Genomic DNA, 26,268 nt, shown 5'->3' with positions numbered 1-26,268 from the left:
CAGGGGAGAGCCCTAGCCCTGTGTGGATCACGATCCCCCACCAGGCCAGCCACTCGAGGCCACAGCGTGCAGTGACGGGAAATGGTGTTTGCGCAGGCCTGGGTCACGGGGCGTGGGTGGGTGACAGGTTGGCATCAGGTGTGTTTGCAGGGGCAGAGCTGGTGAGGGAGGTCCGAGGAGGGATGGGGCAGCAGAAATCCACAGCTCTTGGCGGTCACCTCTAGCCCTTGCCTCAAAGGCCGGTTGTCACCATCATGGTGCCAGCAGCAGCTCGCCTGAGGAATGTGCTGGCAGGGGCCATTTGGTGATCATTGATTAATCAGCCTGGAAGGAGGTGGCCCTGGCGTCCTTGGCAAGTCTGTGGCTTTGACTTCCTGTTTGGAAAGCTCCAGCTCTCCCGGAGAGTCCCTGTGGACCAGCTGCCCAGGCCCTCCCATCCCTCCCACCCCTTCCATTGGCCCAGGGTCCTTTTTAAAAATTGAGGTGTAATTCACATTGCACAGTTTCACTTTTGAAGGTGTGAAACTCAGTGGCTTTTAGTCACGCATTCACAGAGTTGTGCAGCCATCACCATTGTCTACTTCTAAAACATTCCCTCGCCCCAAAAAGCAACCCCATCAACCATCACTCCCCAGCGCCGGGCAACCATGAACCCACTTCCTGTCTCTGTGGATTGGCTTGCTCTGGACATTTCACACGAACGAAATCACACATTACTTGACCCTCATCCCATGGGCGGCCAGACGGGCAGGGTCCCAGCAGCTTCAAGGGCTCCTAGAGATTGAGTTGTGTTTCCAGCACTTGTGTTCTTTTGCTCACCCCTGAGTCTCCACACGATTTTTCTCCTTCCCACACACATCTCACTGAACTTTGCATTTTACATAAATACAATTTGAAAGGAATCCTGTTAATCTAATCTTTTTCTTTAAGTACATCCTTCTATCACTACTGTACTTCACAAGCACGCTTCCTCATGCATGGGAAACCTGTGTTCCTTGCCACAACTAGAAGTTGCTGTTTCTTTCTTTAAAAAAAAAACCAAACAACTGGCCAGGTGCGGTGGCTCACGCCTGTAATCCCAGCACTTTGGGAGGCCGAGGCAGGCAGGTGACGAGGTCAGGATTTCAAGACCAGTCTGGCTAACATAGTGAAACCCCTGTCTCTACTAAAACTACAAAAAATTAGCCGGGTGTGGTGGTATGCTCCTGTAATCCCAGCTACTCGGGAGGCTGAGGCAGGAGAGTTGCATGAACCCAGGAGGTGGAGGTTGCAGCGAGCCAAGATTGCGCCATTGCACTCCAGCCTGGGTGACAGTGTGAGACTCTCTCTCAAACTTTTAGGTTCAAGGGCACATGTGCCGGTTTGTTCTTTGGGTAAACTAGTGTCACGGGGGTTTGTTGTTTAAATTATTTCGTCACCCAGGCTAGTACCCGATAGTTATTTTGTCTGCTGCTCCCCCTCCACCCTCCACCCTCCAATAGGCCCAGTGTCTGTTCTGCTCTATGTGTCCATGTGTTCTCATCATTTAATTCCCACTTATAAAGTGAGAACATGTGGTATTTGGTTTTCTGTTCCTGCATTACTTTTCTAAGGATAATGGTCTCCTACTCCATCTATGTCCCTGCAAAGGACATGATCTCATTCTTTTTTATGGCTGCAGAGTACTCCGTGGTGTATATGTACTACATTTTCTTTATCCAGTCTACCGTTGATGGATTTAGGCTGATTCCACGTCTTTGCTGTAGTGAATAGTGAGAAGATTCTGTTTCATCCCACTGAACCCACAGCTGCAGTCACCCCAAAAGCAGCAGCAGGAGAGTTCCCACAAGGGAGTGCCCTGAACCATCCCCAGATGGGGCTGGTTGGGATTCCAAAGAAAGGAACCCTAAATGCCAGGGGGATGAGTCCAAAGCATTTCCCAGGGGGCCTTCAGTGCAGGGTGGGCTTCAGTGTCCTTGCAATGGGCAGCAGAGAAAAGGCGCGTTCTACAGCCAGGTGTGTCATCGGCAAGGGGGTCAGGGTATGGAGTTTATGTGAGGGTTTAAGGATTTTGGCTCAGGGCCGGGGCTGGCTTTCGGTATTTATCAGTGCCTGGGAATGTTCTAGGCTCTGGTTCAAGCCTGTAGGGAAAAACCTGCAGCTGGCTGAGCCACAGAGGTCAGGGCAGTCTGTGATTTTCAGTCAGGACACAGAAAGCAAGCAGGAGGAACTGGAGGACCCTGCGGCTGCCTGTAACAAGAAATAAAAATGGCACAGATATTACTAATTAAGCACTAATCCCAGAGGCGGCGAGCTTGTGGCCTTCCTGTTCTCCTCTTAAAAGCAAGCGAGGGCTGGGTGTGGTGGCTCATGCCTGTTATCCCAGCACTTTGGGAGGCCGAGGTGGGCGGATCACCTGAGGTCAGGAGTTCGAGACCAGCCTGGCCAACATGGTGAAACCCCCATCTCTACTAAAAATACAAAAATTAGCCGGGTGTGGTGGCAGGCGCCTGTAATCCCAGCTACTCTGGAGAGGCTGAGGCAGGAGAATTGCTTGAACCTGGGAGGCAGAGGCTGCAGTGAGCCAAGATCGTGCCACTGCACTCTAGTCTGGGCGACAGAGCGAGACTGTGTCTCAAAAAAAAAAAAAAAGTGAGTATGAGGAGGTCCTGAAAAGAGGACAGGACAGCACCAATCCGAGGCTTCGTCCTGGAGAAACTCAGGGTTGAAAGTAGAGCAAGGAGGGGCCAGGGCTCTGGGCTGTCTGCGACTTGTCGTTAGTCATGTCACGTTTGTGGGCTACTGGACAGCTTTATGCTTGGAGGAGCCCTGTCCCGGTTTTTCAGTGGTGTTGCATGGAGAGGGGAAACCGAGGCTTCCCAGGGATTACCATCCTGCTTCTGCCATTCCCTTTTCTAATGACAATTGTACTGTCATCCAGCAAATCTAAGACATGACCATTTGGAAAATACACAGTTATTTTATTTGCCACTAAGGACGTGATTGCGCCTTCCACAGTAAGACCCATCCCAAGCCCAGAGACACGCTATGTGGAAAGCCGCAGCTTACTGATGAAATACGCTGATTTCACAGAGGGTCACACACATTGTGCCAAGAGCTTTACGTTTCTTACCTCGTGTAATCCACCCAAAACCCTCACTTGGCAGCTTTCACTACCGTCATTTTCTACAGAAGCTTCGATTAAATCAGTGGTTTGAGGTCAGGGTGATTCTGCCCTTGCAAGGGACACTGGGAGATGCCTGGGGATATGTGTGGTTGTCACGACTGTGTGGTGCCCCTGGCATGGAGTGGGCGGAGGACAGGGATGCTGCTCAGAGCCTCGCAGTGCTCAGGACAGCCCCACCCCGGCGGATGGTCCAGGCCCACATGTAATTAGGGGCGAGGTTGGGAAATACTGGACCAGGTGCACGCTTCTCCATTCCCTTTTTTTGAGACAAAATCTTGCTCTGTTACCCAGGCTGGACTACAGTGGCGCAATCTCGGCCCACTGCAACCTCTGCCTCCCAGGTTCAAGTGATTCTCCTGCCTCAGCCTGACAAGTAGCTGGGATTACAGGCGCGTGCCACCACGCCCGGCTAATTTTTGTGTTTTTAGTAGAGATGGGGTTTCACCATGTTGGCCAGGCTGGTCTCGAACTCCTGACCTCAAATCATCTGCTTGCTTCGGCCTCCCAAAGTGCTGGGATGACAGGCGTGAGCCATGTCGCCTGGCCCTCATTCCTTTTTGATGGTTTTGCCCTCCCTCTAATCCTATATTAAATTCTTGTCCTCTGCAAAAGCCTTGGTAAAGAAGGGCCTTGGAGAGCCGAACCCAACCTGTTGAGAGTTGGATGTTTGTTCCTGACTGCCCTTCTTGTTCTCTTGTGTGCGATTTATTTTTCTTTCTTTTTTATTTTATTTTATTTTATTCTTTTTTTTTTTTTTGAGACGGGGCTTTGCTATGTTGCCCAGGCTGGTCTCAAACTCCTGGGCTCAGGCAGTCCTCTCGCCTCGGCCTCCCAAAATGCTGGGATTACAAACAATAGCCACTGTGCCCAGCCTCTTGTGTGCTGTTTCTTCGGTAATTCAGGCCATGAGATTCAGCAGAAATATCTCAGGTGGAAGGCCCTACTGCCTACTTACGCAAACCCAGGATCCATAGCTTTCCGGGGAGGGCTGTCCCGCCGGCAGCCTGGCAGAATGTTCTAGAAGCAGAGAGAACCAGCTGGGCCCAGCTGCAGGCTGAGGGCGTCTCCCCATCCTGAGCCAGGGTACCCGTTCTGGGTGTTTCCTTTCTCCCTTTAGGAATGCCATATGGCAGCCGAGAGAACTCCCTTCTCTACTCTGAGATTCCCAAGAAGGTCCGGAAAGAGGCTCTGCTGCTCCTGTCCTGGAAGCAGATGCTGGATCATTTCCAGGTGAGCTGTGCTATTGGGCGTGGGCCCTACCGTGGGCGAGGAGGTGGCAAAGGCCAGCCCCACAGGCCATAACATGCCTTCGGTCACCTCTCCGCCCCACCGGCCATGAGTTCCCACAAACCTTCCGTTCTGTGGACTCTGGCGGGTGAGCCTTCCCTCCTCCCCCTGACCACCTGTACTCAAGCGACAGAGAAACTCTTACCAAAAGCATCTCTTCCTTTGAACGGCATCACCAAAGATTGGGAATTAACTTGGCTTGAGGCCCTTTTAGAGAGACTGGTTAATCATTAATCTCATCCAGTGTTGGCGCTCTGGGGATGGTTGAGGGAGGAAAAATGCCTTTTGCATTGATTGGCGTGTTTTTGTGTTTGATGATTGGGAGGCCGAGGAAAGAGGATTGCTTGAGCCCAAGAATTTGAGACCAGACTGGGGAACACAGCAAGAGCCTGTCCCTACAAAAAATAAAATTAGCCAGGCCTGGTGGCACTCGCCTTGTAGTTCCAGCTAATTGGTAGGCTGAGATGGGAGGATCTCTTGAACCCAGGAGGGCAAGGCTACAGTGAGCCATGATCTCACCATGGCACTCCAGCCTGGGAGACAGCGAATCCCAGTCTCTAAAATAGTAACAATATAACAATAAAAATAACATAACGTTATAACATAGTAACAACATAAACATAACAATGTAACAATAATGATATCTAACAGTGTGGCTGAGATCGTGACACTCCCACTTTCTCCACCACTGGTTCACTGGCCCTCACTTTGGCCTGTCTCTGAGTCCCCAAGCCAGTGTCCTCGTATTTACACTGCTTTCCACAGAGTGTAGGGGTAATTTTGCTTTTGATTCTGCTTTTTTTTTTTTTTTTGAGACAAAGTCTCGCTCTGTCACTCAGGCTGTAGTGCAGTGGCGCAATCTCGGCTCACTGCAACCTCTGCCTCCTGGTTCAAACGATTCTTCTGCCTCAGCGTCCCGAGTAGCTGGGACTACAGGCGTGCGCCACCACACCCGGCTAATTTTTCTATTTTTAGTAGATATGGGGTTTCACCATATTGGCCAGGCTGGTCTGGAACTCCCGACCTCATGATCTGCCCACCTCGGCCTCTCAAAGTGCTGGGATTACGAAATTGAAAGCTCTTGATGGGAAGGGATTGTGAACAGGGTAGGAGGGTGGGGAGTCTGTAAGAATGGCACTAGGGACCTGGAGAGAGCACTCCGGTGGTGTGGGGCAGGGACAGCCCCTCCCAGGGGCCCCCATCTGCTATGGAGAGAGTCTATGGGGAGGGAGCTCAGGAAGTGAGGAGGCTTCTGGCCCCAGAGTCTCCCCTGCCACCTCCTAGGACACTCACCCAGTCCTGCAGGGCCAGGTTCGCTGGCAATCTTTGGCCACCCACTGTGTCAGGGGCTCCGGCAGCCAGTTCTGCCCAGCACAGGAAGTTCTCTCTGGCGAGGCCCGAAGTCAGATTCCCTGGGAATGCCCCAGCCCGAGGATCTCTGCCCTGGCCAGCGGGAGATCCTCTTTGCCCACTGACGCTGCCCCCTGTCCCCTGTGTGTTTCCAGGCCACGCCCCACCATGGGGTCTATTCTCGGGAGGAGGAGCTGCTGAGGGAGCGGAAGCGCCTGGGGGTCTTCGGCATCACCTCCTACGACTTCCACAGCGAGAGCGGCCTCTTCCTCTTCCAGGCCAGCAACAGCCTCTTCCACTGCCGCGACGGCGGCAAGAACGGCTTCATGGTGAGCCCCGGCCCTGGTTGCGTGCGGGGGTGGCGTGGAGGGCCCCTCCCCCTGAGCTGGGCGTCTCTGTCCTCAGGTGTCCCCTATGAAACCGCTGGAAATCAAGACCCAGTGCTCAGGGCCCCGGATGGACCCCAAAATCTGCCCTGCCGACCCTGCCTTCTTCTCCTTCATCAATAACAGCGACCTGTGGGTGGCCAACATCGAGACAGGCGAGGAGCGGCGGCTGACCTTCTGCCACCAAGGTGGGGCCAGCCCCTCCTTTGCACGGCCACCATAGCCACCTGGCCAGCTTCCAGAAAGGCCCCATTGCCCCCACAGCCAGGGTCTTCCTGCACGCACCCCTCACAAGCCACCCTCCCGTGCAGACCTTCTGTGGCCTACCGTGTCTCCCAGGAGGTCCTGGCGTCCCTGCTGCTCTGTAGTTTTCTTTCTTTTTTTTTTTTTTTTTTTTTTTTGAGAGAGTCTCACCCAGATGGGAGTACAGTTGCCCAGGTGGGAGTGCAGGTGGGAGTGCCCAGGTGGACTGCAGTGGCATGATCTTGGCTCACTGCAACTTCCGCCTCTTGAGTTCAAGTGATTCTCCTGCCTCAGCCTCCCGAGTAGCTGGGATTACAGGTGCCCGCCACCACACCTGGCTAATTTTTTTTTTTTTTTTTTTTTTTTGTATTTTTAGTTGTGACGAGGTTTCCCCATGTTGGCCAGGCTGCTCTTGAGCTCCTGACCTCAAATGATCCACCTGCCTCGGCCTCCCAAGGTCCTGGGATTACAGGCATGAGCTACCGCACCCGGCAGCTCTGTGGTTTTCTGCTGCAGGCGTCAGTCCAGCCATGGTGCTCTAGACCCTCTTCCAGGCGCCCCTGGCATTTCTGCCCCTGCACACCTTCCCCTCCACTCTGCCTGTCCAGCCCCATCAAGTCAAGGCCACATCTCACCTGCTTCCTGCGTGTTCTCTCCACTCCTCTGCTCATCAGAAGTGACCCCATCCTTCCTTGTCTTGGTTTCAAGTCACTGATCGCTACCTCTCCTTCCCATAAGCCCGGGCCCCACTTTCCAAACCTGGCCACTCGGCGATGTCCAGAGACGTTTTTAGATGGCACACTTGGGCAGGGGTGCTCCTGGCGTGCCGGGGGTGAGTGTAGGCCAGGGACACTGCTCACCACCCTGCTGTGCCCCGAACGGCCCCACCCCAGAGACCAAGAGGGCCCCAGTGTCCACAGTGTGGGGTGGAGCAGCCCTGCTTGAAAGCAGTCGGCTCCGAGCTCTCCATCCCTCTCCCTCCCTCCCTCTCCCCTCCTTCTCTCTCCCTCTCTCTCATGCTCTCCTTGAGCCCCTGGCTGTCCCCAGTGTTAGCAGGCTGCTCACCCCTTGTTGATGCTCTCTGTCCCTCCCCCTAGGTTTATCCAATGTCCTGGATGACCCCAAGTCTGCGGGCGTGGCCACCTTCGTCATACAGGAAGAGTTCGACCGCTTCACTGGGTACTGGTGGTGCCCCACAGCCTCCTGGGAAGGTAGGTCCCTTCCATTTTTCAACATGCTCCCGGGCGTGCTTTTCCTCCTGGAATCACAGGCCGTGTCCTTCCTGCCCCTTACTCCTTTCACCTCAAACCACCTCCACCGTCTGTCAATACCAATACCTAGAGAGTTCCTTAACGACTATAGACATCACTGTTGCCCTAAGAGGGGACACAGTTCAGCCCCTTACACCCCACGTGGCCACTTCCCATGCCAGTTCATGCTGGGAATAGCCCTGCTCTGCTTCCTACTGCCCAGGGGAGGAAACCGAGGCCCAGAGAGTTGGAACTGGCATAAGGTCTAGCAAATGGCAGAGCCGGGGTTCTGGTTTCAGAGCCCACGGTGCCCATCTTCAGGCCCCGGTGCTGCAGAAGGGGATGGGCTGATGGCAGGGACTCTGCCTCTGGCATCCTCAGCAGTTTGCCCGCCACCCCACCCAAGGTTCAGAGGGCCTCAAGACGCTGCGAATCCTATATGAGGAAGTCGATGAGTCCGAGGTGGAGGTCATTCACGTCCCTTCTCCTGCACTAGAAGAAAGGAAGACGGACTCATATCGGTACCCCAGGACAGGTGAGTGCCCGGTACATGTGAGGGGCCGGGCCAGGGATCTGAGGCACCTGGGGCATGGCTGGTGAGGTACACTGTCCCCCAGGCCCTCTGAGCTGCATGTGTATGCTCTGGGCATCTATGGGGGTGTAGAAGGAAGGCTTCCGCCCTGCAGGGGCCGCCCCTTTCTCCTGGCTTACTGTGGCCTCCTGATCACATTGCTCAGAGGTGGGCAAGCCGTCTCTGGAAGGGGCGAGGGCACAGGTATCTCAGGCTTCCAGGGCCAGGCGAAGGCAGGCTCTCTTGCAACTGCCCCACCCTGCTGCTGGAGCACAAAAGCGGCACGTGCAGGAATGGGCGTAGCCGTGTGCCAAGGAAACTTGACCGAAGTTTGGATTACAAATAATTCACCTTGAGATACATATGATTTTCATATTAGCGAAAATGTCGCTCTTGTTTTGTTTGTTTTCTTAACCGTCTCAGAACGAAAGAAGGATTTTCAGCCATACAAAAACAGAAGGCAGGCTGGATTTGGCCCTCACACTATAGTGGTGTCTGTTTGTTTGTTTGTTGTTTGTTTGTTTCTGAGACAAGGTTTCACCTTGTGGCTCAGGCAGGAGTACAGTGGTACAATCACAGCTCACTGCAGCCTCCAATTCCTAGGCTCAAGTGATCCTCCCACCTCTGCCTCCCAGGTAGCTGGAACTACAGGTGTGTGCCACCATGCCCAGCTAATATTTAAATTTTCTGTAGAGATGGAGTCTTGCTTTGTTGCCCAGGCTGGTTTCGAACTCCTGGCCTCAAGTGGTCCTCTCGCCTCAGCCTCCCAAAATGCTGAGATTACAGACGTGAGCCACACGCCCGGCCACTCCCAATTCTTAAACATCTTTCCAATTATTTAAAAATATCTCTGGAGCCAAACAGAACACACATGCAGCGCAGATTCCACGTTCAGGCCTTGGGTTTGCAACCCCCATGGGACCATATAAGAGCATCGTTATTGCCCGTACTCCGCGAGTGCCTGCTCTGTGCCGTGCTAGATGGAAGCTTCCTGTGGGGTCTTTCCAACTCCCACTGCAAATGAGCTAAGTCAGTCTTTTCCCCCTTGTTTGACAGATGAGAAAACAGGCTCAGAGAAGTCACCTGCCCTGGAGGCCAGAGCCACGAGGGCTGGAGTTGAGTTTCTCGTAGGTCTAGCCAAAAAAATAAGCATTCTCCGCTCTGCTGTGGCCCGCGCCCTCTTTTGGAGCCTGAACTAAGTCCCACTCTTCAGAAGCCTCTTGGGTCCCTTATTCTGTCGCCATTGGCCTCCCGAGGGCGCAGGTCTGGCTGTCACACGGGCTCCCTGGTTTTGCATGGGACACACCCCACTTGTCACGTTGTCGGTTTCACTGTGATGCCTCGGGCTTCACCGTCTGCTCTGGAGCTCTCCCAAGGCAGGGATGGTGTCTTCCTGGTGTCTGCGGCTCCTACAAGCCCCAGCTCTCAGCACAGGGTGCGGCCCGTGTTCTTAAATGAGAAAGCCAGATGCCGCGTCACTGTCGGGAATGCGATCCAGGCCCAAAGTCAGAAGGTCCCCGCCTGAGGGGTGTCATGCCTGTTCCAGCAGGACGATGTGCCTGCAGACAGACCGTGGGACACCTGGCTTCTCCTGCCTCCCCCACTCCAATTGTACACCTCTCTGTGGATGTCACCCCACAGCCCAGGCCCCCCGCACCGGCTCTCGGCACACACGGGTGATGCCTGCCTGGTGTTCACCTCACTTCGGTTTTTGCAGGCAGCAAGAATCCCAAGATTGCCTTGAAACTGGCCGAGTTCCAGACTGACAGCCAGGGCAAGGTAAGGGGGCCTGCTGCATACTAGATAATCTTCTAGATGACGTGGGGAGGAGCCGGGTAGGCAGCTGGGTAGATGGGCAGGTCACTCACCTCCCTTGTGGGGGCACTCCCCAGGCCCCAGCCCTGCCGCCTGGTCCACCTAGCCATGGGCCTTCCCTGTGTGTCTCTGGGCCTGCGCTAGAATGCGGCGTGGCAAGCTGGCCTCCCTACCTCACAGAGTGGGTCCTGAGACTCGAGGCCACGCCCGCGGTAAGGAACAAGCACCGGGCAGGGGACTTGTGAGGACAGGCGCAGCAGGTGCTCCCAGGCTACCCCGGGAGTGGGTGATGTGTGGATCCAGAGCTGCCCTCTCTCCAAGTTTCTAGAACAGAGAACTCTGTGGGGCAGATGGCTGGGGGACCCCAACTTCAGATGGGGTGTTTCCTCCAGCATTTTGGGCAGATCCTCGGGTCAGTTCACTGGACCCGTCAGCTACTGGAGACGGGTTCTGGATCCCCATCCCCCTGACCTCGTCAGATCTAGTACACAGGGTCCTTATCACCTGGGGGTCATCTCAAAGGACACCACAGCCTGGAGGCGCCATCAGGCAGCAAAAGGCATCATCACTCCGCAGCAAGGAGGTCACCAGCAGACCATATCTGTGACCACATCTCCCTCGGCCCCCTCCTCCCCAGCCACCCCTGCAGCCCAGCATATCCCTCCCTTCTCTCACATCCCTACCCTCCCTGGGGACCCCCAATAGCCCCACACTGATCAGTTCTCTCAGAAGTTGCAAATCTCATAAGACCCAGAAGGGTGTCAGGAAGTTAAGTAACCACATTGGAGAACTCGCAGACAGAGCCCTGGGCCAAAGAGGCTGGGGCAGAGGAGAGCAGATGACGATGGGGAGACCAGGCATCCAGAGAAACCCTCCCTTCCCCTGCGCCAGAGGATGGAAGGGCTGGGACAAACCAAGGAGGCCCTTGTGTGCTCTTGCAAAAATGACATAATGTGATTAGGACCTCTCCAGACCTCTTTGGCATGCTTTTTTTTTTTTGAGATGGAGTTTCGCTCTGTCGCCCAGGCTGGAGTGCAGTGGTGCGATCTCGGCTCACTGCAAGCTGCGCCTCCCGGGTTCATGCCATTCTCCTGCCTCAGCCTTCTGAGTAGCTGGGACTACAGGCACCTACCACCATGCCCGGCTAATTTTTTGTATTTTTTAGTACAGACGGGGTTTCACCATGTTAGCCAAGATGGGCTCGATCTCCTGACCTCGTGATCTGCCCGCCTCAGCCTCCCAAAGTGTTGGGATTACAAGTGTGAGCCACCGCACCCGGCCTTCTGTTGCATTCTTGACAGGAGCATTCTGGCAGATTTTAGGTGATCAGTCTGAGTGGCTTTGCCAGTGATCCACGTGAAACCTCCCTCTAAGGCTGGGGTTTTGCTTTGCTTGTTTGTTCTTGTTTTTTGAGACAGGGTCTCACTGTCATCTAGGCTGGAGTACACTGGCGCAATCATGACCCACTGCAGCCTCAACCTCCCAGGCTCAAGGCAATCCTCTTGCCTCAGCCTCTTGAGTAGCTGGGACTACAGGCATCTAACATCACACCTAACTAATTGTGGGTTTTGCAGAGATGGGGTCTTGCCATGTTCCCCAGGCTGGTCTTGAACTCCTGACCTCAAGTGATCCACCTGCCTCAGCCTCTCAAGGTGCTGGGATTACAGGCGTGAGCCACTGCACCCGGCCCCGCCAGGCTGTTTTAGTGGCTCCTTGCACTCTCAGACGTGCAGAGTCCTTAGGTGGGCTTGGGTGATGCCAATCAAACAAGTTGGCTTGGGGATGTGGGGCTGGTGACCCACTCAAGTGGTAGAGCTGGAGGCCCTGCTGCCGTTTCTCCCTTCGATCCTCCAGGGATGCTGTGCCAGCCCGATTTAGGCACGAGGAAGCCCCAGGTCCCCTATTTCTCAATACCCTGGAGACGCCGTGCCAGCCCTGTTTAAGCGTGGGGAAGCCCTGGGTCCGGGGACTGTGCTTGCCCAGAGCCACCTGGCTCTAAGGGACAGCCCAGACCAGAGCCTTTGGGTCCAGGCACCTGCTGGGGTGCTGCCGTTGGCTCGCCCAGCCCACCTGCCCCTGTTGGGTGTAGTCGTTTTTTTGGGCCATGACAAAGGACCACAGACTGGGAGGCTTACACGGCCGAAATTGACAATGTCCAACATCAAGTTGCTGGCAGGTGGCTCCTTTTCCATGGCTTCTTGGTGCCGTTGCTTCCTGTATCTCTTCTCAAGACGGCCTCCCTCTATGTGTCTTTGTCCACGTGTCCCCCTGTAAGGACAGCCGTCATGCTGGATCAGGGCCCACCCTCATCCACACAACCTCGTCTTAACTCAGTACATCTCCAGTGGCCCCATTTCCAAAGAAGGTTACGTTCTGGGGTTCTGGGGGCTGAGACTCCAGCATATGAATTTGGGGGGACACGATGGGACCCAGCGCAGTGACCTTCTCCTCCGAGCAGCGCCGGGCAGGCCAGGGCATGACCCAGACCTGTTTCCCTTCAGATCGTCTCGACCCAGGAGAAGGAGCTGGTGCAGCCCTTCAGTTCGCTGTTCCCTAAGGTGGAGTACATCGCCAGGGCCGGGTGGACCCGGGACGGCAAATAGTGAGTGTCTCCAGCCGGAACCCAAGAAACTCACCTGTGGGGCCCTGGGCCCTGGGCAGCCACCAAAGCCGCCTCCTGGCCTTCCGTGCCATTCCTTCCATCTGCTCACGTCTTCCCGCAGTGCAACTGCCAGGACAGGCCTCAGACCAGTGTCCAAAGGGCCCTCCTGACCTCAGCCAGTCTGAGGATGAAACACTGGGCTTATGAGTCCCAGTGTTAGTGCCACTAGGACATGCTGATTCAGTTACACGGAGTGTGGAGGAGACCTACAGAGGGGATTTCAGGTTTCCCCAGACCTCAGGCTCAGAAAAACTGAGTCACAAATTAGAGGTGCTCCCCTGTACTCACTCCCCAGCCTCCCATCCATGTCGAGGAGAGAACTCTACCACCTCCCTAAACGGGGGCCCCAAACCCCAGTGGGCAAATTCAGCCTCTGCCTGGTTTTTTTTTTTTTTTTTTTTTGAGACGGAGTCTCACTCTGTCGCCCAAGCTGGAGTGCAGTGGCGCGATCTCAGCTCACTGCAACCTCTGCCACCCGACTTCAAGCAATTCTCCTGCCTCTCAGCCTCCCAAGTAGCTGGGATTACAGGCACCCGCCACCATGTCCAGCTAATTTTTGTATTTTTAGTAGAGACAAAAATACAAATTTTTGTATTTTAGAGAGGGGTTTCAGCATCTTGGCCAGGCTGGTCTTGAACTCCTGACCTTGTGATCCACCTGTCTTGGCCTCCCAAAGTGCTGGGATTATAGGCATGAGCCACCATGCCCAGCTGTCCACCTGTTTTTATACATCCCATGAGCTCAAAATGGCAGTTACACTTTTATTTATTTATTTATTTATTATTATTTTGAGTTGGAGTCTCACTGTCTTGCCCAGGCTGGAGTGCAGTGGCATGATCTCGGTTCACTGCAGCTGTTGCCTCCTAGGTTCAAGCGATTCTTCTGTCTCAGCCTCCCGAGTAGCTGTGACTACACGTGCCCGCCACCACTCCCGGCTAATTTTTGTATTTTTAATAGAGACAGGGTTTCACCATGTTGACCAGGCTGGTCTCGAATTCCTGGCCTTAGGTGATTGGCCTGCCTCTGCCTCGGCCTTTATGCTTTTAAATGATTGGGGGGCAGAAGGGAGGGGATCCACAGAAGATTTTATCACACATGGAAGTCACATGAAATTCACATTCAGTGTCCATGCGTAAAGTTGTGTTGGCACACAGCCACGCCTACTCGTTTGCAGACTGTCGGTGGCAGAATTGAGTAACTGTGATAGAAACTATGACCCACCAAGCTGAAAGTATATTGTATCTGGGTCTGTTGCACAGAAAAACTGCTTCCCTTGCCCTACACACTTGTTGGGCCTCCTTTCCTTTTATATTTTTTGTAAAAATTGGGAGGCCGAGGTGGGTGGATCACGAGATCAGGAGATCAAGACCATCCTGGCTAACACAGTGAGACCCCGTCTCTACTAAAAATACAAAAAATTAGCCAGGCATGGTGGCGGGCGCCTGTAGTCCCAGCCACTCGGGAGGTTGAGGCAGGAGAATGGCGTAAACCCGGGAGGCAGAGTTTGCAGTGAGCCGAGATCGCGCCACTGCACTCCAGCCTGGGTGACAGAGCGAGACTCTGTCTCAAAAAAAAAAAAAAAAAAAAATGGGGTCTTGCTCTGTGGCCCAGGCTGAAGGGCAGTGGCACAATCATAGCTCACTGCACCCCTGAACTCCTGGGCTCAAGCATTCCACCCACCTCAGCCTCCTGAGTAGCTAGGATCACAGGCAAGAACTACCATGCCTGGCTAATATTTTTATTTTTTGAAGCAACAGTGTCTTGCTATGTTGTCCAGGCTGATCTCAAACTCCTGGCCTCAAGCAGTCCTCCCATCTTGGCCTCCCAAAGTGCTGGGATTACAGGTGTGAGCCACCATGCCTGGCCTGGGCCTTCTTTCTAACAGACTTCAGGTTCAGTGCTTTGGGAGGCCCATGGGCTTTAGTTAGGATTTCTTTCTTTTTTCCTTTGAGACAGAGTCTCACTCTGTGGCCCAGGCAGGGGTGCAGTGGTGCAATCATAGCTCACTGCAGCCCCGAATTCCCAGGCTCAAGCAATCCTCCCACCTCAGCCTCCTGAGTAGAGGGGACTACAGGTACTCGACACCACGCCTGACCAATTTTTTGTATTTTTTGTAGAGATGAGGGTCTTGCTTTTGCATTCCTATGCCTCTAAGTGTGTTCACTTTTCTAATTGCATTGGTTAATGCCTCCAATGGAATGTTAACAATGAATTGTATTATGTGCTGCTGCCATATGTATGTTTGCTAGGACTGTGGGTGTGAGTCACCACTCCCAGCTAATATTTTAATTTTTTTTTTTTTTTTTTTTTGAGACGGAGTCTTGCTCTGTCACCAGGCTGGAGTTCAGTGGCGTGATCTTGGCTCACTGCAACCTCCAATTTCCAGGTTCAAGCAATTCTCCTGCCTCAGCCTCCCGAGTAGCTGGGATTACAGGCACGCACCACCACGCCCAGCTAATTTTTGTATTTTTAGTAGAGATGGGGTTTCACCATGTTGGCCAGGACGGTCTCAAACTCGTGACCTTGTGATCTGCCCGCCTCGGCTTCCCAAAGTGCTGGGATTACAGGCGTGAGCCACTGCACCTGGACTTTTTTTTTTTTTTTTTTTTTTTTTTTGTAGAGACAAGGTCTTGCCATGTTACCCAGGCAGGTCTCGAACTTCTGGGCTCAAGCGATCTGCCCACCTCAGCCTCTTAAAGTGCTGGGATTGCAGGCCTGAGCCCAGGCACCCACTCTAGTTAGTATTTTATGTCCCTGTGATGCTTCCCTTTGGTTTGGTTTTTGTTGCTCTCTGTGTGGAGGTGCTGCTATTCCACGTAGAATACTGACATCTCCTCTTAAAATAAATTCAAGTTTAAAAATTGTTCATTTAGGCCAGGTGCAGTGGCTCACGTCTGTAAACCCAGCACTTTGGGAGGCTGGGGCTGGCGGATCATCTGAGGTCAGGAGTTTGAGACCAGCCTGGCCAACATGACGAAACCCCGTCTCTACTAAAAATACAAAAATTAGCCGGGCATGGTGGCAGGCGCCTATAATCCCAGCTACTCGGGAGGCTGAGGCAGGAGAATCGCTTGAACCTGGGATGTAGAGGCTGCAGTGAGCTGAGATTGCGCCACTACACTTCAGCCTGGACAAGAGTGAAACTCTGTCTCAAAAAATTAAATAAAGAAAGAAAGAAATAAAATAAAGCAAGCTATGAAATAAAGGATAGCAACTGTGGGCCGAGGAGTCAGTGAAGAGGAGAAACTATTAGAGCTTGCCGCTGTGAGACTTAGGCCATTGTTTCTGGAACATTTGGATCATGAAATGTTGTCACCCATCCTGTCCTCCCCTAAGCATGTGCCAGGAAGTAAGCCTGTGGGTGCTGCAGGGTTACTTTGACAAGTGCAGTTGAAGCCAGCGCAGGAAGCCCAGCCCTGATTCCACACGGGTTTGGACGCTGCGTCCCCAGCTTCTCTCTGCAGGCCACTGAGGCTCCCAGCTTCCCTCTCATCTTCCCCCCCTTCTTCCCCCTCAGCGCCTGGGCCATGTTCCTGGACCGGCCCCAGCAGTGGCTCCAGCTCGTCCTCCTCCCACCGGCCCTGTTCATCCCGAGCACAGAGAATGAGGAGCAGCGGCTAGCCTCCGCCAGAGCCGTCCCCAGGAACGTCCAGCCATATGTGGTGTATGAAGAGGTCACCAACGTCTGGATCAATGTAAGCGGGGCAAGCGCTGGCTGTGTGCCTGCCTGGGCCCTGGAGTCACACTGTCCCCACCCCCACGTCCTAGAAGGCTGAGCGCCAATGGTGGGTGGGGTTTGCCCTTGTGTGGAGAAGTGAGCTCAGGCCTTGGCCATCCCTGGCTGGCAGGGAAGAGGGTCTGGGGGGGTTGGTGAGTCTGGCAGCCATTGGAGCCTCTCCCCTCATCTATTTTTTTTTTTTTTTTAATTAGAGACAGGGTTGCTCCGTTGCCCAGACTAGAGTGCAGTGGTGTGCTCATGACTCACTGCAGCCTTGACCTCCTGGGCCTACGTGATCCTCCCACCTCAGCCTCCAGAGTAGCTAGGACCACAAGCCTGCACCACCATGCCTGGCTAATGTATTTATTTATTTTTAGAGGTGGGGTCTTACTATGTTGTCCAGGCTGGTCTCTGAAATTCCTGGGCTCAAGCAAGTCTCCCGCCCCAGCCTCCCAAACTACTGGGATTACTGGTGTGAGCCACCATGCCCGGCCACCCACACCTTCTGACGCATCTTCTATCTGCTTTCCGGACAGGTTCATGACATCTTCTATCCCTTCCCCCAATCAGAGGGAGATGACGAGCTCTGCTTTCTCCGCGCCAATGAATGCAAGACCGGCTTCTGCCATTTGTACAAAGTCACCGCTGTTTTAAAATCCCAGGGCTACGATTGGAGTGAGCCCTTCAGCCCCGGGGAAGGTGAGCAGAGCCTGACGAATGCTGTCGACTCATCGCGTTAGTCATGTGTGGTTCAATGTGCTGTTTGTTCATTGATCGGCCCCCCCACTCAGCAAGCACACCCTGCAGGAGAAGGGACAGGGATCGGCAGGAAGCCAGCCTTCCCCAGTGACTGGTCATGATCTGGCAAGGCTTAGAGCACCCAGCTGTTGGCTTATTCAGGCAGCAGATTTACTGAGCACCTCCCCTGTGCCAGGCCCTTAGCACAACCAGGGGTTGGCCACCTATGGCTGCAGGTCAAATCCGGCCTATCACCTGTGTTCATAAATAAAGTTTTATTGGCACTGGGCCACAGCCACTTGTTTACAGAGACTGTCTGTGGTCGCTTTTGTGCTGCAGCAGCAGAACTGGGTAGTCCCAGCAGAAACGGTTGTGCAAGGCTAAGATTTACTGTCTAGCCCTTTGTAGAAACATTTGCCAGCTCCTGCTGTAGGTAGTAGTGATGGAATTGTTCATTGTAAACAAAGAAAAAGGAAAATCCCTGCTCTTGGGACCTTCTAGTGGAGGAGGCAGTATTCCAGAAACAGTTAGAGGCGCTGCCTCTGGTGTGATGGCGCATGGTGGAAGGAAATGCAGTCGGGCGAGAGGCTTGAGGGTGAGGAGCCTTCTTTCTACAACGGGAGGGCATGAGGACGTCTCTGGAGAGCATGCTGTGGAGGTGAGGGGTCCACACCACGGCTCTGGGCAGAGCCACAGCCCGTACAAAGGCCCTGGGGCAGGCAGGACTGTTCCTGGCATGTTGGAGGAATAGGGAGGAGGCCCCTGTGGCTGGAGCAGAGGGAGGAGGGGGAGAGAGGGAGGAGAGGGTGGGGAGGGAAAGAGCAGATGGTGCAGGGCCTGCTGGGCCTCTAGGAGCACTTGGGCTTTGACCCCGAGAGAAATAGGAAGTCGTCTCCCTCACCTCAGTTTCAGATGACTCCTCTGGTTGCAGCTTGCACACGGGCCTAGGGGCCGGGAGAGGCGACAGGCTTGCTGTCATGGCAGTGGCTGAGCTGTCCTGGTGGGTCTGATTCTGGATGTGCTTTGACAGCTGAGTCCACACCGTTTGCAGTGGAAAGGGTGGGGGATAAGAGAGGAGGGAGGAGGCATGGATGCCCGGAGGGGTCTGCAGGTCCAGTCTAAGACAGACTCAGAGAAGGACTGTTCTAGGAGAGAAAAAATCCAGTCGGGTTTGGACGTGTTCAAGTTGAGGTACCCGGTAGTGGAGATGCTGTATGGGCCAGTTCCCGTGCCTGGAGCTCAGGGAACCAAGACTGCTGGTGGGATTGCGGGTGTCCTTGCACACTGACAGTGTCAGCCTCAGGATGGGACAGAGCTCCCAAGGGTCACATCTGGATAGAGAGGCGGGGTGGTCCAGGAGCCCAGCCCAGGCTCTTCAAAGTTAGAGCAGCGACACCATGGACGCCGGGGCCGGGTGGTTCCCTGGGGCGGGGCCATCCTGTGCAGCAAGTGGCATCCCTGGCCTCCACCCACTCCATGCCAGGAGCGCCTCCAGTTGTGACAACCACAGATGCCCCTAGATGTGGTCCGGTGCCCTCTGGGGGCAGAGCCCACACAGCAGCCAAGGCGTCCCCCAACACAGGAGACAGAGACCCCAGGGAGCGAGGCGTCCAGGAGTGCAGGAGCTGAGGGGCGAATGAGCCAGGGACGGGTGACGCTGTAGGCTGCCACGGAGCTGAGTATGATGCAGACCGGGGGGTGACAGCTGCCTCAGGCCAGCATCGGGGTCCTCCTGGGTGGGATGCGGCCAGTGCAGACTTACTGGCTAATCGTCTCGAAGGGGAGCTGTCTTCGGCTCGTTGGTGTTTCGCTTTCTGTCTGGCTGGCTCAGCCACCACCACCTGGCATTGGGATTTCATATAAATGCTCATTTTGCCCCCTGTGGGAAAATGGGCCGGCCCAAGCGCTCACGTTTCAAATGTGGTCTCAAGTGGAGCCAGCCGCAGCTGCCACTCTTCAGGGGCACAGACCCTCCAGGCTGCTGCAGTGCCCCCAGAGACCCCCGGCCTGTGAGGTGGGCACACCAGATTTCCCAGCACCCTGCTCAGCCCCCAGCACACACCATGCATCTCCTAGACGGCAGCTGCATGGCGAGGAGGTGACCCCAAGTGACACTGCATCAGAAGGAACACATCGGGATGCGGGCAGGAGCCTGGGTCTTGGGGCTGGGTGGGAACCCCTCTCCTCCCCAGGCCCCGATGCCACAAGTAACCACACCCAGATCTCTACGCCAGGGAAACCACATCTGCCCTCCCGTGCTCCCAACAGACACGTTTGCAGTAGCTTGTTTAGACCTAAAAGGTTAAGAAAGGACAGTGAGCCCTCAGTTACAAACCATCTCATTGTGTTTCTGCTGTGTGCCATGATGCACCCCGCACTGTCATTCTTTACCTGGTGAAAATTCAAACATGAGATCAACCCTTCTATCCCCCAAAAAAGCAATCATAAAACCAGCAGAGCCTTGGTCTCTAGCCCTAGCGCTTTCACCAGTGTCTTGTTCCAGCCGGGGATGTGGCTCACACCTGGAATCCCAGCACTTTGGGAGGCTGAGGTGGGAGGATCGCTTGAGCCCAGGAGTTTAAGACCAGCCTGGGCAACATAGTAAGACCCTGTCTGTACCCCCTCGCCCCCACAAAAAAAGTCGGCCAGGTGCAGTGGCTCGTGCCTGTATCCCAGCAATTTGGGAGGCTGAGGCAGGTGGATCATCTGAGGTCAGGAGTTGGAGACCAGCCTGACCAACATGGTGAAACCCCTTCTCTACTAAAAATACAAAATCTAGCTGGGCATGGTGGCAGGCGCCTGTAATCCCAGCTACTCGGGAGGCTGAGGCAGGAGAATCACTTGAACCCAGGAGACGGAGGTTGCAGTGAGCCGAAATCACGCCATTGCACTCCAGCCTGGGCGACAAGAGTAAGACTCCGTCTTTAAAAAAAAAAAAAAAAAATCTGGTTTTACAAAGTCCTAATGTGTCCTAAGAGGTCATGGGCCCAGTTGGCTCCTCCCCCACACTCCCGCCCCACCCCCCGCCCAAACCCGGGCCACACACAGATGTCATGTGGCCTTTGGAGGGTTCTAAAATTGGGAAATTCCAGTGAAAATCCAGATTCCTGGTTTCTCTTCCTGTTTTTTTTTTGTTTTGTTTTGTTTTTTGAGATGGGTTCTTGTTCTGTCGCCCAGGCTGGAGCGGCAGTAGTGTGATCATAGCTCACCGCAGCCTCAACCTCCTGGCTCAAGCAGTCCTCCCAGCTCAATCTCCCAAGTAGCTTGGACCACAGGCACACGCCACCACGCCTGGCTAATTTTTTTTTTTTTTTTTTGGAGAGACAGGGTCTCACTATGTTGCCCAGGCTGATCTCAAACTCCTGGCCTCAAGCAGTCCTCCTGCCTCGGCCTCCCAAAGTGCTGGGATTACAGGAGTGAGCCACGGGTCTCCTGGTTTCTCGTGGGAAACACTGGGCCGTCCATCCACATGGCAGGAACAGGCCCCGCAGGCTTCCTTGCCCATGTGGCAGGTCTGACGCAGTGGCCTGTGCTGGCGTCTGAGTTCACGGCAAGCCAGGGTTTCAGTGGCTCCATGGCGAGTCTGCCTGGGTGGAATTTGACCTGGGTGCCTTTGGGCGCCTGCATCACCTCCCAGGCCGCTTCACCTCCCTTCTTTCTTTCTTTCCAGATGAATTTAAGTGCCCCATTAAGGAAGAGATTGCTCTGACCAGTGGTGAATGGGAGGTTTTGGCGAGGCACGGCTCCAAGGTACCAGGGTCTCCTCGCAGCCTTCCCCTGCTCCACGCATGTGTGTTTTACACACATACACTCACACACGCATGTGCATACACACACATACACTCACACACATTCTCTCACACACACACACATTCTCACACATATACTCATTCTCACACACACGCACACATACACTCACACGTGCGTGCACACACACGCACACAGACCTGTGAGAACCCTGCTTTACAGCAGTTTGCAGGCCTCAGCACGGTGTCTACCGTACACACAAGCCAATCATTTCATCACCTCCCCGTCTCATCTTGAACGTTGTGCCATTCACGTGCTTTATCCTTTCACCCTGAAATTAAGAAAAACATTGGAAGCCTTTTAGAAATCATGAAAGAGGAAGCATGTCCTCTGCAGGCCATCCGGGGCCATGCGTCCAGCTGCCTTGTTGTGGGGCACGATGCTCCCCACACTGGAAGCCTGTGCCCCGCTGTCCCGGGAGACCACTTATCCTCAGTTTCTTCACGTCTTGGGGTCCCTGGTCACCCCATGCTCCAGCTGCCTCCACCGGCCTCTCAGGCCCTGGGCACAGGGGCGATGCCCTCTCCTCCCTCGGGGCTCTGAGGCCTCCCGGCTCCTTTCCAGGCATCAGCCAAAGCCTGCTCGCTCCCAGGCAGCAGCAGTTGTTTCAAGACCATTAGCGTCCCAGCGCAGGTGAAGGAGGGGCCCTGCTGCTCCACGCAGTGCAGGCTGCCCTCCCGCTCCTCCAGGAGACACCACTTCGGGGCCTACTGGGGCTTCCCACAGGAAGGTAGGGCCCTGCCACTTCTGAACCCAAACACCTGGGTCGGAGGAATGGCTGACCAGGCTGGGGACTGCCGGGTTTCCCTGAGCCTCTGTTTCGGGCACGGTGCCCTCCCTGGCCTTCCCACCTGGCTCTGGTGGGCCCTCCCAATTCAAGCCGGGAAAGAGCTGTCTGGGGGTGGAGCGCAGGCTCCAGGTCCCACCTGAGGACGCGCAGTTCCCAGCTTGACCAGGGGCTGCTCCTAGCCCACGGGGCCAGATAAGCGCATCTCTCAGGGACGGTTCATCTCCAGCCCTAAAGCCAGACTTGGGTGAGAACAGCGTGCGTCCCCAGTCCGAGGAACGTGAGGCCCACTCCTGTGGGGCATGGAGAGGGGCGTGGGCCCAGGGGCATCTGGGATGCATCACGAGGACCCCCTGTCCCCCTGCAGATCTGGGTCAATGAGGAGACCAAGCTGGTGTACTTCCAGGGCACCAAGGACACGCCGCTGGAGCACCACCTCTACGTGGTCAGCTATGAGGCGGCCGGCGAGATCGTACGCCTCACCACGCCCGGCTTCTCCCACAGCTGCTCCATGAGCCAGGTGGGACCGCCCAGCCTCACGGCACCGTCCTGTGCCCGTCCAACAGCTCCCAGCCAGAGCAGTCCCTGATGGCCGGGCACAGCACTGGGGTCATTCTCATGGTCTCACATTCTCATAGCTGCCTTGGAGCAGGTGGTGCCCACCCCGGCCTCCTGGGTAGGGCAGGGAAGGGAGGGAATTACCTACCGCCACTCCCAGGGTAGTAAGTGCTGGAGCCCCCCAGTGCCCGTCTGCTGAGCCTGGGCTCTGCCGCTCTGTGTGCAGTGGGATATGGCCCTTAGCCTCTCAGAACATTCTAGAATGTCAGGCGGTGGCCATGCAGAGGGCCACCCCTCGTCCAGGGCATGAGTCGGCTGCAGTTTGCCAGCTGTGGAGCCAGCAAGTGTGCAGGCCTGTGCAGTGGCAGAGCCCTCGGCAGATCCAGGGGTCAGTGACTGTCCACGGGCCCCTGGCTGGGGGACAGACGCGTCCTGGCCTCAGTTTCCTGCTCTGCAGAATGGGGCGATGGCGGTGGTACCCCCCCTTGCAGCAGTGGGTGGAGCTTTGAGGTTTCATGACAGGCAGGGGCAGAGGGATGGGGGCGGGCGGGAGGGAAGCTACCCCGGATTTGCGGTCGGCACCCAGTGGAAAGGGCGCAGCGGCATCCCGTGGAGCTCATCACCCCATTCCACCCCCAGAACTTCGACATGTTCGTCAGCCACTACAGCAGCGTGAGCACGCCGCCCTGCGTGCACGTCTACAAGCTGAGCGGCCCCGACGACGACCCCCTGCACAAGCAGCCCCGCTTCTGGGCTAGCATGATGGAGGCAGCCAGTGAGTAGCCCCTGCCCCGCCCCACGGGAGCCTCTGCCCACCCGGCTGTAAAATGGGACAAGGGCCCCATTCTGGGGTAAGAGGCAGAGGCCTGGAGCCGGCCTGCTTGGCCTCCCACAGCACCCAGGCCCCTCCAGACATCCGGGAACTCATCATAGGACATAAGCCGCAGCCCCTGCCGTCCGAGACGGTCCTGGGTCCGAGCTGCAGTAAAGGTCCGGACTGCACAGAACCCGGCAGGGATGCAGCTCCGTGCCAACCCCCTGCCAAAATGGTAACCAATGAGACACAGACCCTGTCACTGGGAGCTCCCAGGGTAGTGGGCAGGTGACAAGTAAACATTTTCATCAGCGGGCACAGTGGCTCCTGCCTGTAATCCCAATGCTTTGGGAGGCCAAGGCAGGAGGATTGCTTGAGCCTAGGAGTTTGAGACCAGCCTGAGCAACATAGTAAGAACCCCCTCTACACAAATGTTAAAAATTAGCCGGGTGTAGTAGTGTGCACCTGTAGTCCTAGCTACTCAGGAGACTGAGATGGGGGAGCTCATTTGAGCCCAGAAGTTGGAGGCTGCAGTGAAGTGTGATTGTACCACTGCACTCCAGCCTGGGCAACAGAGCAAGACCCTGAGTCTAACAAAAATTAAAAATTAAAAACATTTTGGGCCGGGCACGGTGGCTCACACCTGTAATCCCAGCACTTTGGGAGGCTGAGGCAGGTGGATCACGAGGTCAGGAGATCGAGACCATCCTGGCTAACACAGTGAAACCCCATCTCTACTAAAAATACAAAAAATTAGCCGGGCGTGGTGGTGGGCGCCTGTAGTTCCAGCTACTCGGGAGGCTGAGGCAAGAGAATGGCGTGAACCTGGGAGGCGGAGGTTGCAGTGAGCTGAGATTGCACCACTGTACTTCAACCTGGGCGACAGAGCGAGACTCCGTCTCAAAAAAAAAAAAAAACAAAAACAAAAACCTTTTGAACAGTGGTGGTCCATGCAGGGGTGGCCGGGATGCCAGGGTCCACCCACATTGGTTTGAAACCCGCCGTAGTTATCAGGCTTTCCACTTCCCCTTCTCCAGGACCCTGGAGTCCTGGCCACAGCGGCATGCAGAGGGCCCTTTATGGTGTCCTGTGCCCAGAGGCTGCCGCCCACAGCAGCACCTGCTCAGAGCCGACACTCCGGGGCCTTTATCAGGAAAAGGAGCAAGGGGTCAGTCACAGGGGGGCCTCAGGAAATGAGGCAACCTGACACCTTGCCCAGAACCTGGAAGTTGGCCAGGACCCTGCATTGGTGACTCCGGGTTCCAGTGCTGGCTCCGTCACACAGGTTAGCGTATCACCATGAAGTGTTTCTTTATCAACGAAACTGTATATACAGAGTGTAGGATGAAAACCAGCAGGTCAGCACACTGCTGGGCTCCCAGGCATCACTCAGTACAAGGACAACCCACCCTGGCCCTGTCTCTGCCGTGTTGGTGGGTTTCCAGAACATTCTAGACACAACGAATTTCCAGCATATGTGGGGTATTCGGTGGGCTAGAAAGCATTTTGTGATGCCCTCACCCCTGAGCAGAAACAGATCCCAGGCCTCCCTTCAGAGCCCAGTCCTCACCATCCTGTCCGCACCGACACCGCCAGGAGCTGGAGCCCTGGCTTCAGATGAGGAGATGGGTCAGGGAGGGGAAGGGGCTCAGCAGGGCACCCAGCCTAGCAGTGGGGGCAGAGACCAGAATCTCAGTGCCCTGGGGAACGAGGCACTGTTTCCCAAAACTCCCAATCTGTGTCACATTTGAAGACTGCCTGCATTACGAGCAGGCCAGCTGCTACCAAATCCAGCCACGTGCAGTCCCTCTGTGGTCTGTGGCCGCATTAGCACTACTGCAGCAGATGACACAGAGACACGGCCCAGAGCGTGTGTCCCACCACGCCCAATTCCCAGAGCCCAATATATTTGCTATCTGGCCCTCCACATTAAACTTCTGCTACCCCTAGACCTGTAGTACCCTTTACTCATCTTCCTATAAATTACCCCACCAAAATTTACCTACATACGTTTATTTAAAGAAAAAACTTTGGGCCAGGTGCAGTGCCTCACGCCTGTAATCCCAGCACATTGGGAAGCCAAGGTGTGCGGGTCACCCGAGGTCAGGAGTTCGATGCCTGGGTGTGGTGGCTCATGTCTGTAATCCCAGCACTTTGGGAAACAGAGGTGGGTGGATCACCTAAGGACAGGAGTTCGAGACCAGCCTGGCCAATATGGTGAAACCCCATCTCTACTAAAAGTACAAAAATTAGCCAAGCGTGGTGGCGAGCACCTGTAATCCCAGCTACTTGGGAAGATGAGGCAGGAGAATTGCTCAAACCCAGGAGGTGCAAGTTGCCGTGAACCAAGATCGTGCCACTGCACTGCAGCCTGGGTGACAGAGTAAGACTCTGTCTCAAAAAAAAAAACAAAAAAAAACACAAGCAGTTCGAGACAAGTTTGGCCAACATGGTGAAACCCCGTCTCTGCTAAAAATACAAAAACATTAGCCGGGCATGGTGCCGTGCACCTATAATCCTAGCTCAGGAGGCTGAGGCAGGAGAATCTCTTGAACCCAGGAAGGCGGAGGTTGCAGTGAGCCAAGATCACAAGACTTTGTCTTGAAAAAAAAAGAAGAAAAAGAAAAGAAACAGAAAAACGCCCACCATCCTGTTGCTTTGCAAAAACAGCAGTGACCCTACACAGGAGGCCGAGGTGGGAGGATCACTTGAGGCCAGGAAGTCAAGACCAGCCTGGGCAACAGGGAGACAAGACCCCGTCTCTACAAAAACCGTACAAATCTCATTTTAATTAAAAAAAAGTTTTTTTCAATTATCAACTCTCAGGAAGCCCAGGAAAAGAGGGGGTGCTTTGGTCCACCCTCCGAGGCTTGGGGTGGGCAGGAGAACAAGGGTGTCGGCCGGATGTGGCTTCCCCGGGCAGCCAGTTAGCCGCCCTGTCTCCTGCAGGCTGCCCCCCGGATTACGTGCCTCCAGAGATCTTCCATTTCCACACGCGCTCGGATGTGCGGCTCTACGGCATGATCTACAAGCCCCACGCCTTGCAGCCGGGGAAGAAGCACCCCACCGTCCTCTTTGTGTATGGAGGCCCCCAGGTGGGTGCACACCTGCTCCCC

At 55.0% G+C, this 26,268-nt stretch overlaps 1 protein-coding gene across 4 annotated transcripts in view; it reads left to right on the top strand.

The window, feature by feature from the left end:
• DPP9 (dipeptidyl peptidase 9) overlaps positions 1-26,268 on the top strand; it is a 50,530-nt gene that overhangs the window by 13,800 nt on the left and 10,462 nt on the right. For 3 of the 4 annotated variants that reach the window (XM_024236456.3, XM_054539402.2, XM_024236457.3), the window contains 13 exons: positions 4,284-4,396; positions 5,959-6,132; positions 6,209-6,377; positions 7,530-7,643; positions 8,089-8,217; positions 9,971-10,032; positions 12,570-12,670; positions 16,248-16,425; positions 16,985-17,147; positions 20,857-20,936; positions 22,148-22,300; positions 22,978-23,113; positions 26,102-26,247. In XM_024236456.3, coding sequence (XP_024092224.1) covers positions 4,284-4,396; positions 5,959-6,132; positions 6,209-6,377; positions 7,530-7,643; positions 8,089-8,217; positions 9,971-10,032; positions 12,570-12,670; positions 16,248-16,425; positions 16,985-17,147; positions 20,857-20,936; positions 22,148-22,300; positions 22,978-23,113; positions 26,102-26,247 — 1,718 coding nt within the window. The remainder of the gene's footprint in view (positions 1-4,283; positions 4,397-5,958; positions 6,133-6,208; positions 6,378-7,529; positions 7,644-8,088; positions 8,218-9,970; positions 10,033-12,569; positions 12,671-16,247; positions 16,426-16,984; positions 17,148-20,856; positions 20,937-22,147; positions 22,301-22,977; positions 23,114-26,101; positions 26,248-26,268) is intronic. The other variant, XM_024236455.3, reaches the window with a different exon arrangement.

The sequence above is a fragment of the Pongo abelii genome, chromosome 20, assembly GCF_028885655.2.
Source record: "Pongo abelii isolate AG06213 chromosome 20, NHGRI_mPonAbe1-v2.0_pri, whole genome shotgun sequence".
In the NCBI taxonomy this organism is placed as follows: Eukaryota; Metazoa; Chordata; class Mammalia; order Primates; family Hominidae; genus Pongo; species Pongo abelii.
Note: the sequence above shows the minus strand (reverse complement) of the source record. Positions and strands in the feature narration are given on the sequence as shown.